Raw genomic sequence first — 14,076 nt, forward strand, 5'->3', positions numbered from 1 at the left:
AGCTAAGTTAGCAAGTGATTAGCCAAAGAAATACAAAGATGATTTTTTTTTTTAAAGTTCATCCAAGTATGCTTTCGTGCCTTTGGTTCGATGTTAACTATATAAAATAATAATCATACATTCACTGCCATCAAGTCATTGCACAGCCATTAGCGCTAACTTTGAACACTGCTCACTTGTTGCCATGCAGTGATAGTCGCTACAAGGTTATCCCGATTAGCTAACGTTACTCATGTAGGAATTATATCGCAGGCTCGCACATTCCAGAATCAAAAACACGCAATTAAGCCATATTTCTACTTTTATTACGAGACCGCAATTTCCATCTACTTACATTGTTTACGTCTGCAGCACAGCCCTCTGAATCCATGTCGTTACTGACGCAGACGTTAAGGCGCATGCGCACTTGTTTGAAATAACCGGAGTTTGAATTAACAGTGAGAGTGAAGAAATATAAACACGTGTGTAACTGGTATGTAAAACAGTACCAATAACAAAATGTACTGAGTTATCTTAAGCTAACGGAACTTTCTCTAAGCATTCTGTTCAACAGAAAAATGTCCTAGCCGCAGCGGTTTAGCTGACAACATTTGCGTTCAGAACAAAAATTACGCTGTTGCTATGGCAACAAGAAGAGCCCGCAGAGCTGCGCGGGATGTTAGGGTACGGAAAGTACTAAACCCTATTTATACATTGCCGCAGAGTGTTTTTTCCCCTTTGTTGTTTCTCGACATAACCAGAAATCTAATGGTTCAAGCTGCACTGGATTTATGTGGCTAACGTCATTTGATGTTTGAAACAAACATTATGAATGAGTGCTTTAAAGCTCAAATTTAAAAGTCCCAAATTACCTTAAACTCTTCACCAACGATGTTTACATTTTAAAATGGCCGTTAATAAGCTGACTTTCAGTGAAATTATATTATTCCAGTTTTTACATTTTCTTGCACTTTCTTAAGGCTTACATACATTATCTGAATCTATACCTATCTTGCCTATTCTTTTAGAATTGTAATAATTTCCATCAATTGTTTATCAGTAAGACATATAATTAACATGCAAACCCAGAGCGGGGGAAAGTGTTTACATTAAAGTACATAGCCTGGGTTCGATTTGACAGACGAACGAATATTTTTCACAATATGATATTATAAACGCACTCGTCTTTTTTTATTTCAATGTAAAGATATTTCTCTCGCACCACGTGGGGCACGTTGAGCGTTCGACGCATATCTGCGCATGCGTGTGAGTGCGCGCTGTGTGCAGAGGTGGAGAAGAATCTCGAGAAAACACTACGTTTGGAAGGAATGTTAAACCATTTGGAAGTTACTTAAATATTTTATAATTTAGAATTACTTGGTTTCATATATAAATATATTCGCTAAAATGTCAAGAAAGAACACCATAGGACCAGGTAATTTATTGCTCTGATTTTTTTTTTTTTTTTTTTTTAAATGTCGTCTACCAAAACTTCGCCTGCTCGCCAAGCACATGTAGCTCTAATAACAATAGAGAAGACGTGTCGTTTAACAATACGTGCTTGACAATGGTGCAGAATTTGTGAAAGAGTTAGCCATTTCTTGTTATAGTCATGCTGTCTTGTGAATCTAGTGTATTTTTATTACAAACTCATTTTAGTAGTACACGAAGGACCAGTCATGCTTTGATGACATATTCAGGATTATGCCACACAATTCACTATCTGTGTGTCTCCGTCTATGTAAGGTGTGTTCAAACTTTAAAATATGTTTGTCCAATGACTCTTTTAGAGTACTTCCGGCTGCGTGATGATGAGCGCCTCATGCGGACTCACGTAAGTCATTACGTTTCTGCGAATTCATTCATGAGATGAATCAGCATTATCTTTGTTAATCTGGTGTGTGTAGGTTTTAGTCTATAACTACTATGTTCTGTGCTGTTTTTTTTTTAGGAGGCAGTGGTCGATTTTATAAATGATAGACCTACAAACCACAGCTTTTTAGATGCCTTAAGTTTTGGTTATGGGTTTGGTAAGACATGTTTTATCTTCTTGGCACACGCCCCAGTAGTCATCCATGGTCACTTAATTCAAACCTGTTGTAGAGCAGGTTTAGAATAATTTATAGTTGGAATAGTTATATATATATAGTTGGAATTTAAATCTACTCCTAATATTGTGCTTGTTCTAGTGCTCTCAAGCTTTACGTGAACTTGAACATATATATATATATATACTCTGTTTGGTTCAGCAACACAGACTGAAATATTCAAGACTAACAGGCTGCATGATTTATAAACTTATTTTCTTTGGATATTGGAGTTCCTATGGTATTAATAAAGTTCTTATAATTCTTAATACATTTAAAGGAATAGTTAACTCAAAACGGAAAAATTGTTTCTTCAGAACAGATTTAGTTCATGCGTGCTTGCTCACAATTGGATTCTCTGCAGTGAATGGGTGCCGTCAGAATGTTTGAATTCTCAAGTAATGCACACGACTTCAGTCCATCAATTAATGTCTTGTGAAGTGAAAAGTTGTTTGTTTGTAATAAATCCATCAAGACATTTTTTTTTTAACTTCAAACCGTTGCTTCCGGCTGAAAAAGAGTCCTCTACCCATCGTATTGCTTTCTCCAATGAAAAAGTCATCTCTTCTGAATTTGGAGAGAAATATGCACAGATCAAGCACTGTTTACAAGCAAAAACGGTTCTAGACAAATATGTTGCTGGATTTTGATGTGAGCGTATACATGGATGTTACGTCTACATAAATTATTTTTGAATTTTCTATTAAGGAACCTTGAAGTATAATATAACCATTAAAAAAAAAATAATTTTATGTGTACTACCATTAAAAAGAAATCCACAGGATAGGGAAAATACTTGTGGTGAGAGATTGGGGATGACCCAAAAAAGAAAAGTAGAAGAACGGTTGCAAATGAGGTAATTGGTTATGAACCGTATAAGAGAGGATCTGCGTTTGAGATTGTTCGAGGTTCTGCAGGCATCTCAGCTTTGTTGTCTTGACCAATAAAGTCTGATTTTTTTGCATATAGAACTCCTTGACTTGAGATTTTTGAAATAAAGAAGGTATTCTACAACAAGAGGACAACAGGGGAATGGACTTAAAAAGAGTCCTCTACCCATCGTATTGCTTTCTCCAATGAAAAAGTCATCTCTTCTGAATTTGGAGAGAAATATGCACAGATCAAGCACTGTTTACAAGCAAAAACGGTTCTAGACAAATATGTTGCTGGATTTTGATGTGAGCGTATACATGGATGTTACGTCTACATAAATTATTTTTGAATTTTCTATTAAGGAACCTTGAAGTATAATATAACCATTAAAAAAATAATAATTTTATGTGTACTACCATTAAAAAGAAATCCACAGGATAGGGAAAATACTTGTGGTGAGAGATTGGGGATGACCCAAAAAAGAAAAGTAGAAGAACGCTTGCAAATGAGGTAATTGGTTATGAACCGTATAAGAGAGGATCTGCGTTTGAGATTGTTCGAGGTTCTGCAGGCATCTCAGCTTTGTTGTCTTGACCAATAAAGTCAGATTTTTTTGCATATAGAACTCCTTGACTTGAGATTTTTGAAATAAAGAAGGTATTCTACAACAAGAGGACAACAGGGGAATGGACTTATTCACTGGAGGATGCCTTATTATGGATTATAGACTCGATTGATTTGTTTCTTTCAAACATGCAGCTTTTGTGTTCACAAGATATTAACTGATGGACTGGAGTCGGGTGGGGTACTGTGATGTTTTTATCAGCTGTTTGGACTCTCATTCTGGTGGCACCCATTCACTGCAGAGCAAACATTGCTGAGCAAGTGATATAATGCAAAATTTCTCCAAATCTGTTATGACGAAGCAAACTCATCTATGTATTAGATTTAAATTTCAGCAAATTTTCGTTTTTGGGTGAACTACTCCTTCAAGGTAAAAGATAATAACCGGAGCACAATATAATATTTACTGTTACGTTTTTGTGATATTTAAGCAAATTGTTTTTGTATTAAAGTTCCAGAATTGGACCGGTTAGCAGCTCAGTTTACAGGGTACGAAGGTTCATCTGATGAGGATTATTATTATGATGATGATGACGATCGGTATGCCATCCGTACAAACAACAGATACTGTGGCTTTTCTCGCAACTTCCTTGAAAGAAGTCTGCCAAAACCATCCAGACACTTAACAGCTGAGGTTTGTGTCAAACACCTGTGACTCAATCATTATTTTGTTTTGTAAGATTTAAAAAAAATTATTCAACTTTTTTTATTTTAGGAAGCAGAAAGAAATGCAAAAGAGCTAGTGGATGAAGAAGAAAAACTTAAGAAAAAGGCAGAGAAGAAAAAACAGAAAAGGATGGTGAGGGCATAAATGAAAAAAGTGTCTTTATCTGAAAAACGTAAGTGAATATTTTGTTCAGCTGTATTTTTCTGAACTGCAAATAGAGACAGAAGGAGAGACGTCGGCTGGAAAAATTAGAAAAGGAGAATACAGATAAAGAAAAAAATTACCCGGTGAGAAAAAAGTTATTGTTTGTAAAATGATGTAGTTTGACACATTAAACCTCCATCGTTTTGTGCTTGTCTCACTGAAATGACAGTGAAAAGAAAGTGTTTTTTGTTTCTCTCTTTGATTTAAGGTTCAAGTTGACCCTGGACCAGAAAAGACTAAACATGCTGATAAAAATGAAAATAAAATTAAAAACAAAAATTGTTCATCTGTGCCTCCTGATTCTCAATGCGCCTCAGCACCTGTGCAGAGCAGTGATAGCAGTAGTGAAGACAACGGAGACGATGGTGAGGAAGACTCAACTATGGAACCAGAGGTGAGCTGTTTTATAGATAAAGAGCTGTTCACTGAGTGGAAGATGCTGATTTTCATGGCAGTGCTTTATTCTGTGTCTTAGGAGCTTGACATGAATAGCTGCTTTGTGTCAAACGCAGCTGCTATCGCCAAACGCAAACTGGAACAAAAACCCAAACCTGACAAGAAACATGCTCAAGCAAACTCAAGAAAACAGTGTGGCTCCGAGCAGAAAGACACCACTCCGCCACGAAAACAGGTTGGTAGAGAGATTACTTTCCTCATATGAGATGCTGCGTGTCCAGAAATCAGGTGTTATACTGCCTAGTGATTCAGTGTCGTGTAATGTTTCATTATCTCATTTTAACTTGTAATGGAACAACTCATAAATCTGTAATCTATTATGTCAGACAGTATGTCTAATATGATCAAGCACAAAATAGTTTACACAGAATTGTGAGGCAGCAAAGGAGATTTTTTTTTAATTTTTTTTAATTATTATTATTATTTTTTTATATAGATTTATGGGTGGAGAGATGATAAAATTGTGGATTTAGGTGTGATTCATTGTCCTTGACATGCTTTCTTATAAGACTGACCTTGAACATTTACTGGTTATTAAGGAAACAAGTTAATAGCAATTATTATACATGTATCCGTCTGTCTAATTGCATGTTGCTGAAAGCATGATTATTTTGAGTGCCACCAGTAGATACAAACTAAGAGAGAACTATTTCGGGAGTGCTGGGAAATTTCCAAAAAGAAGGAAGAGGAGGCAAAACACCTACAAATAAGATCATTGTTTAAAACCGCATTAAAGTGAGATGGTCAAATGTTCTGCAGGCATCTCTGCTATGTTGTAGACAGTCAAAGACAGTCTTTTTCAAAAAAAATAAGGGAGTCAGGAAGTTCCAGATGCCAAAATCAGAATTTATTGGTCAAGACAACAAAGTATGCCAACAGTTAAAAACAGGCCGGAAGATTACTGAAATAGTTGTGATGGGAGTATTGAGGAGATTCCAAAAAGAAAAAGGAGGAAAGCACCAGCAATGTGATAATGTCTTAAGAACGGTATAAAAGTGAGAGTTTCAAGTGAGATTGTAGGGTATTCTGCAGGCATCTTGGGTTTGTTATCTGGATCAATAAACTCTGAATTTTGGCACCAACACCAACTTGCCTTGAGAGATGTTTTGGAAAGGAGTGAAGACTTTCTACACCACCTCTTTCTTTCTTTTCAAAGTTATTGTTTAAACAGTGTGTGCACAGCAAGCAGACAGGTTGCAATAGTACAGATTTTCACAAGCTGATTATGAAATTAAACTTGAATAGAATTAATTTGTTCTTTTCTGAATAATTTACAACTTATGTTAAAACAGTTGTCAACAATGCAGACAATTCCCATGTACGTGGAGCTTTGCCTTGTTGTGGGTTAGCCTGTTTATTGACGTCATATAATATCAGCATATATGTCATATCTTGTGCTCACACTCGCATTGAATTTGGATTGGAAACTTTCCATTCATCAAACAATGAATAGTTGTTAAATAAGAAGTGCATTTTTATTCCACATTAATAATAATATGAAATGTTTCTTTGGAAATTAGCATTTATTTCTGAAGGATCATGTGACACTGAAGGAGTAATGATGCTGGAAACTCAGCTTTGCCATCACAGGAATAAATAACATTTTAAAATAATCAAAGAGAAAGCTGTTTATTTTAAACTGTAATAATATTTCACAATATTATTGTTTTACAGTGTTTTTGATTAAATAAATGTAGCCTTCACTCTTAAAAATAAAGGTGCTTCGCGATGCCATAGAATAACCTTTTCGTCTAAATGGTTCCATAAAGAACCTTTAACATCTGAAGAACCTTTCTGTTTGACAAAAGGTTCTTTGTGGAGAAAGAAGGTTCTTCAGATTATAAAAAAAGGTAAGAAAGAGATGGTTCTTTAAAGAACCTTTGACTGAATGGTTCTTTGTGGAACCAAAAATGGTTCTTCTATGGCATCGCTGTGGAGAACCTTTATTTTTAAGAGTGTTGGTGAGCATAAGATACACCTTTTAAATCCTTTATACAGCAGTATACATTCTTGCAGAAGTATCTTTATGTAACCATAATCCTCTTGAACCATTTTGTGGAAGAAACCAGTTTATGACGTACTCTTTATTTCCATAACATTTAAATTGTCATTCCTGTAGATTGATATCAAGGAGGAGAAGTCAGAGGAGACTGTCAGTGCAAATGACTTGATTACGAGAAGCATGGAGTTGGCAGGTGTGACTGGAGTTTTTCTCTAAAAATGGCTTAGTCACGAAACGTCTTCCTAATTCCATCTTCTCTTCTATAGTTATAGGTAACCAGTATGCCGTCTCAGGAAACCTGGAAATGGCTGTGAAATATTTTACAGATGCTATAAAACACAATCCTAAAGAGTATAAGTAGGTGTTGACCGTTTTAATTACAACATAACTTTCTAGTTCGATCAAAGGTTGCACATTAATGTGTTTTTGTTTGTCTTTGGTGCAGGTTATTTGGGAATCGTTCTTACTGCTATGAAAAGATGCTGCAGTATGAGAAATCTTTAAATGATGCTGATATTGCTCTTTCTATGAACCCCAAATGGATTAAAGGTCTTTACAGAAAAGGCAAAGCGCTTGTTGGACTGAAGGTATTACTATAGTGTTTTGCCAGTGTCATCCATCATTTAGAGTACAGGCTCATCCACAAATGCCCCTCTGCTATTTTATTCTCACACAATCTTGTTGTTTCCCCTTCTGTCAGAGATACTATGAAGCCAAACTTACATATAATGAAGTGTTAAAACTGGACAGCACATGTAAGGACGCAGCTGAAGAGATGATGAGTGTGCAGCTCATGCAGCTTATGGTGAGTGGTGAGAGTAGCTAATGGATCACACTTTGTTTTAATGCTGATGCTGCTTGAATATTGGCAGCAGCTACATATTGGTTTTATGTTGTCTATTTGTTATAAAAAAAAAACACGAATGGTAATGTCGAGAGATGCTTGTTTCATCAACAGGAAATGGGATTCACTAAAGAGCAGAGTTCAAACGCCCTTATTCTTCATGGAACTGTAGAAAAAGCCTTAGAAAGTCTCTCTGGTCAGTCAGGTATGATAATACTTGATAAAAACATGTATATATCAGGGACCGAAATTAAAGTTTCCGTTAAGGGGCAGTATTTGCCCCCTGGGAGTGAGTTCTTGGTGTATTTTTAACTTTGTAAGGTAATTATAGAAATTGCCCTTTTTAAATGTTTTTTATTTCATATTTTAACAATTTATGTATTAAAGGGATAGTCACCCAAAAATGACAATTCTATCATTAATTACTCACCTTCATGTCATTCCAAACCAGTGAGCCCTTTGTTCATCTTCAGAACACAAATCTGAATCTGAGAGCTTTCTGATCCTGCATAGACTGCAACAGAACTTGTTGAATGAAGTCGTTATTGTTGTTTTTTGTTTTTACGCATAAAAAGTATTCTCATAGCTTCATAAAATTTAAGGTTGAACCACTGATGTCACATGGACTATTTTAACGATATTCTTACTACCTTTCTGGACCTTGAATGTGGTAGTTGCATTGCTGTCTATGCAGGGTCAGAGAGCTCTCGGATTTCATCAAAAATATCTTAATTTGTGTTCCGAAGATGAACGAAGGCCTTACAGGTTTCACTCAACAGATGTGTATGTGATTGGTTATGATGCACTGCAACTGCAAAAAACAATGTGTACAAAGAAATCTTTGATGCAGCATGAGCAGATATAAATGTGATGCTACAATCAACACTTTTTATTAATTTCCACATTCCACTTTAATCATGACAGTAGTCAAATGTTTTAATTTAAATGTGCAGGGGCATGTTTTGTCCACGTATCCTGTTCGTTCCTTCCTAGTCTTTTTTTTATTTATTTTTTTTAAACATCAGAAAGATGCTGATTTCCATAAATATGAATATGCATGTGTATATAAATAGTGAGGGGGACAAATACAAGTAATACATTGAGGTTGCATTTAACTAACTCTCGTTCTATGCAGGTTTAAGCCCTGTCCTAGTGCCCGGAGAGTGCGAGTTTATGTCCGTAAAGCAAAACCCACAACCACCAGCTAAATTCCTCCTCAGACCTCTTGCTCAGAATCAGCCTCGACACAGTTTGCCAACCGCTTCTCCAGTTTGTCGTCATCCTCCGTAAGACACACACATACAGGCATTTGTGCTACAACCTTTCACCTCAAAATTGCCTGAATCTGGCTGTCTTTCATCCCTAAACAGACAGCTATTCCCCATCTGGGTCGGAGATCTGGTGCCTTCTATAAGCGAGCCAAAGCTTTATAACTTATTCAGATCGTAAGTGACCTTATTTGTTTTGCGAACATCTTTTAACCAGTAAAATGCTTTATTCAGCATTGATGTGATGGAGCACATTTTAAGTTGTATAAATTTATCTTTATGAAACAGTGTTGGGCATGTCCATAGTGTAAGAGTGTTACCAATGAGACACTGTGCATTTGTTAACTACACAAAGAAGGAGGACTGTGAGAAAGCCATAGAAGATTTCCATGTGAGTATGTTTGTTCTGTTGTTTTGTTCAGTGGAATGTAAGATATGCAGATGACCATAGAGCTGCTTATAATATGTCTAACCCTTTTCAGGTGATATCAGTGGTTGGGGTTTGTCCTCTGTTTCCACTGAAATGAAGATCTTGCATCAATTTTGTCCTTTCAATGAGGGGAAAAATAACAGTCTGTATGTTTGTTTTTGTTATATGCAGGATTATGCCATTGATGGGACAACTCTAGTGGTGCGTTATCCAGATAGGATTCACGCACGTCTTGGCGTGTCCAGAGATGCATCTACAGAGTCCACAGGGAAGAATGGGTGAGTGAACATGTTGTTTCTGCATGTTTTTTTTTTTTTATGTTGCACATGAGTGATAAAACTGTGTTTAGGTTTTTGAGCTGTATGATCAGAATGAACAACTTTAAAGGAGTTGTTCACCCCAAAATGGAAATTTGCTGAAAATATACTTATCCTCAGGCTGAAAGGATAAGTGTACTTACTTTTTTTATTTTTTTTTTACACTTTACTGATTTTTACTGAGTGAAATGTAACCGTATATCACTTGCTCGCCTCTGCAGTGAATGGGTGCCGTCAGAATGAGAGTCCAAATAGCTGATTAAAAACATCACAATAATCCACAAGTAAGCCACATGATTCCAGTGGAACAGGAAATGCTATATGTACTGCTCATGTACTCACATTCACAAAGCAGATAGTTGCTTTACTATTACTTAAATACTTTACACCACTGGATTATTGTGATGTTTTTATCAGCTGTGTGGCACACAAATGCTATGATTTAATTAAATAATTCTATGCGATGCCGTTCTAATCCAGTAGCCTATATGCGCTTTAATTATTTACATGCGTGTAGGTTAAGTACGTGCGTCACACGGCGGCTCCGTTCACAGTAGTTCCACAGGAACTGTTATCATTTACATGTGTGGAGCGACTCAAACTCCATCTCTGCATGTTGTTGTGATTTTGGGTTTATTATAACGTCCATCTGGGAAACGCAACGTGCGCCATTTCATCAGATTTGTAAGCTAAATCATTTATAAATCTACGCAAACTCAGGAGAATACATCGCAGTTTCAAAATAAAAGCTCAAACCCTTACTCTGAGTTTACACGTTTTGATGTCCACATATTCGTTTAATTACAGTGGCTATAGCATTTCTGTCATAAAAAAATGACCAAATATTAAAGGGTAAGTGGACATTTGAGTTAAATGGTGCTTGGTCAATATTAAACAAGGATTAGATCGCACAGTAATGTGTAAAAACAATTGTCAGGCCGTTGACGCCCCTTTGCAGGCCTTTGTTGTAATGCGTACTGTACATTTAGCTCTATTGTTTAATAATACATTATGTATTTTAACAATTTTGTTCAATAAAACCATATGATTTCTTGCTTTTGATACTTTATTTGAACTAATTATGATTGCCTCATTGCTATTTTATATGCATTTTAAGTCATTTTAAAGGCTATTGTTCACTTGCATCTATTTTTATTACCAGAAAAAAATGTATTATAATTATAGGGCACTATGAAATCTGTTTTTATTTCCAAATTAATTTTTTTCCATTTTTCTATACTCCGTTTTAATGGTTAAATTAAATTTTATTAATCAAAAAGCCTGTCTAATTAATTTCGTTTTACAGTTTTATCTTTACCAAATTCTGTTTTCCATTATTTTCTGGATTCCATTTTAATGGTTTTTTTTAAAGGATTTTTTTTTTCAGAAGTACTGCACATTTATGTTTTTCTCCTAAATAAATTCTGGTAAATAATATTTCTGGTAAATATTCCTTTAAAAAGTGTTTTTTGATTTTTGACTAGAACACGTGGATATGTTGTCATTCTTACACTGATACTGAACTTTGATTTCAGTGATTTGGACTATGAGATGGACACTTGCTTCTTGCACTCTGTTGCACTTTACTTTTTTACTTTTGGATTTCATTTGGTTTAATGAAATATAGTTAGGATTTTTTTTTTCAGAAGTACTGCACATTTATGTTTTTCTCCTAAATAAATTCTGGTAAATAATATTTCTGGTAAATATTCCTTTAAAAAGTGTTTTTTGATTTTTGACTAGAACACGTGGATATGTTGTCATTCTTACACTATGATACTGAACTTTGATTTCAGTGATTTGGACTATGAGATGGACACTTGCTTCTTGCACTCTGTTGCACTTTACTTTTTTACTTTTGGATTTCATTTGGTTTAATGAAATATAGTTTAATAAAATATTCTTAAGTAAAATTGCAGATTTTTTTTGTGGGAAATTAGTCGATAGATTAATACAAACTCCTCTACATCTTGGATGGCCTGAAGATGAGTACATTTTCAGCAAATAGATAAAAAACATTTTTTTACATTTCTAAATTTAAAGACCTATTCCTCAAATGAAAGATGTGAAATAGATATGACAGTAATTTTATAATGATATGATTGTGTAACTCGATTGTTAAGGTTTAATGGTAATTGTGTATTTTTTTTATTTTTTTGTCTGTGCTTTTTATTTTTTCCCTCAGCAAACAGCCTGATGAATGTTATTTTTGGAGGACAAATGGCTGCATTAAGAATGGCTGCACTTACAAGCATATACCAGAAAACAAAGGCATTGACCGAAATAAGGCCAAATCACACCCCTGATTCCCAGCACACCGACAGGGATTTAACCGTCTCAATCACTGTAATTAGTTGGATACAGTAAATATTCACATGGATAAAACGTCAGCATGGGGCTTTGGTGTTTGTTTGGTCATTTTTCTGAATATTTGATCATTTCTGTTTAAAAAAATAGTCTTAATATCAGTCTGTACACAAAGTTGAAGAGAGTTTTAATTTTGGACAGTGATGGCTGCATTTTAAGCAATTTATTCTTTTTTTTAAATTTAATTTTATTCTTTTTTTTGTCCCACAGAATAATACATTCCTTCTTACCAAGTCAGTTATTGGTTTTAATGTTTTTCAAGATGGTGACGGTGAAGTTTTATATTAAGGCTGTCAAAAGTTTAATGTATGGTCACTGCAGATTTTTTTTACAGCTATTGAGAAAATAATATTTGCCTTCTGACCCTATCTGAGGGTTTTAAACCATAAGTATTGTTACATTGAGAGGTTTTATTTGGACTTCTTATCTGCAGGTTTTAACCTGCTTCTGTAAAAGCTGAAATGTCACAAGTTAAAATAATTAAATTTGTCAGTACTCCTGATGTACTCTGCCACTTCTGCTGTAGAGATGATCTGCAGTAGATAAGGGGAAAAGTCCATGTAGTTGTAATTGATATATCTGTAAAGCAATGCAAAATGACTCTGATACAATAAAAGGTGTCCTTTTTACCTGTCATTATTTAAACGTTTATAATATGTAACCTAATATCCTAGCTTGTTTTTCACCAAAAACAAAGTTGTCATTACTTAATTAAATGGTTTATAAAAAACAAAAATTTATCAGGATGAAGTAGACCCCTGAAACCCTTGTAATTAAAAGAGGAAATCTTACCGATGAACGACAAGTCGATTGTCAAGAGGAAGATGAGAGACACCAGACCTAACAATGCAGATGAGCTGAAGGCCACTGTCAAAGCAACCTGGGCTTCCATACCACCTGAGCAGTGCCACAGGCTGATTGTCTCCATGCCACGCTGCACTGATGCAGTAATTCATGCAAAAGGAGGCCCAACCAAGTATTGAGTACATGTACAGTAAATGAACATACTTTCCAGAAGGCCAACAATTCACTAAAAATGTTTTTTTTATTGGTCTTATGAAGTATTCTAATTTGTTGAGATGGTGAATTGGTGGGTTTTTGTTAAATGTGAGCCAAAATCATCACAATTAAAAGAACCAAAGACTTAAACTACTTCAGTCTGTGTGCACTGAATTTATTTAATACACGAGTTTCACAATTTGAGTTGAATTACTGAAATAAATGAACTTTTCCACGACATTCTAATTTATTGAGATGCACTTGTATATATTTGTTTTGCAGATGCCATGTACAATACTTTCTTCATGTTTGGGGGAGCAGGTCTGCCAGTGATCAACTCGGTTTCTCTTGCAACAGAATTAATACTGCAAGTGTGTAGGTGTCAATGCCTAAACAAAAATGTCTGATTTGGAGAGGTCATTAGTTTTAGTTTTATTTTTTTTTACTAATAATTTCTTCTCTTCTATCCTTCCATTTATAAGACAAGGGGGAGAGAACAGTGGATGATCTGCATGTATTAGTGCTGCCATTTGAAAGCATTATGGTTGGTGTGTGGCTGATTTTACAGATCCATGAATAGTTTCTGTGGTACATTATCCTTCTCATGTATGAGAGTCCTTATTGATATGTCATATTTTCATATATGAATTACCGGGGTAATGGCATGGGGAGAGTAAGTTGACGACTTTTTCCAATTATTAACTACACATTTTGAAGTCAGCAGTATATGATAACCCAGTAATGGTATTGTTTTGTAGATTGTCCATTTACCAAACTATTTCATTGTATTGATTTATGTCTTGTGTATTGCTTAATTGCTGTACTGTTTTAACTAATTGTCTTTCAGTATACAGAAGGAGCTGTATGCACTATACTTTGTGGCACAGTTCATATCACGGGTAACTTTATTTTAGAGGGTGAGTAGTGTATAAATGCGTTTAATTCCTACATTTTATTGC

General features: G+C 35.1%; 1 protein-coding gene across 1 annotated transcript; it reads left to right on the top strand.

Annotated features, from left to right (window-relative positions):
• The first annotated feature begins 1,218 nt into the window (after positions 1-1,218).
• Positions 1,219-12,742, top strand: LOC107582527 (hsp70-Hsp90 organizing protein 1-like). The gene is made up of 18 exons (XM_016268419.1): positions 1,219-1,414; positions 1,770-1,813; positions 1,931-2,009; positions 4,016-4,197; positions 4,279-4,362; positions 4,449-4,517; positions 4,643-4,828; positions 4,910-5,065; positions 7,010-7,085; positions 7,159-7,249; positions 7,338-7,479; positions 7,593-7,697; positions 7,851-7,941; positions 8,872-9,022; positions 9,107-9,181; positions 9,293-9,395; positions 9,606-9,712; positions 11,937-12,742. The coding sequence occupies exons 1-18, from the start codon at positions 1,387-1,389 to the stop codon at positions 12,055-12,057; spliced, it is 1,890 nt and encodes a 629-aa protein (XP_016123905.1). The 5' UTR covers positions 1,219-1,386; the 3' UTR covers positions 12,058-12,742.
• Positions 12,743-14,076: the final 1,334 nt, after the last annotated feature.

The sequence above is a fragment of the Sinocyclocheilus grahami genome, unplaced genomic scaffold (assembly GCF_001515645.1).
Source record: "Sinocyclocheilus grahami isolate Dianchi unplaced genomic scaffold, SAMN03320097.WGS_v1.1 scaffold45.1, whole genome shotgun sequence".
NCBI lineage: Eukaryota > Metazoa > Chordata > Actinopteri > Cypriniformes > Cyprinidae > Sinocyclocheilus > Sinocyclocheilus grahami.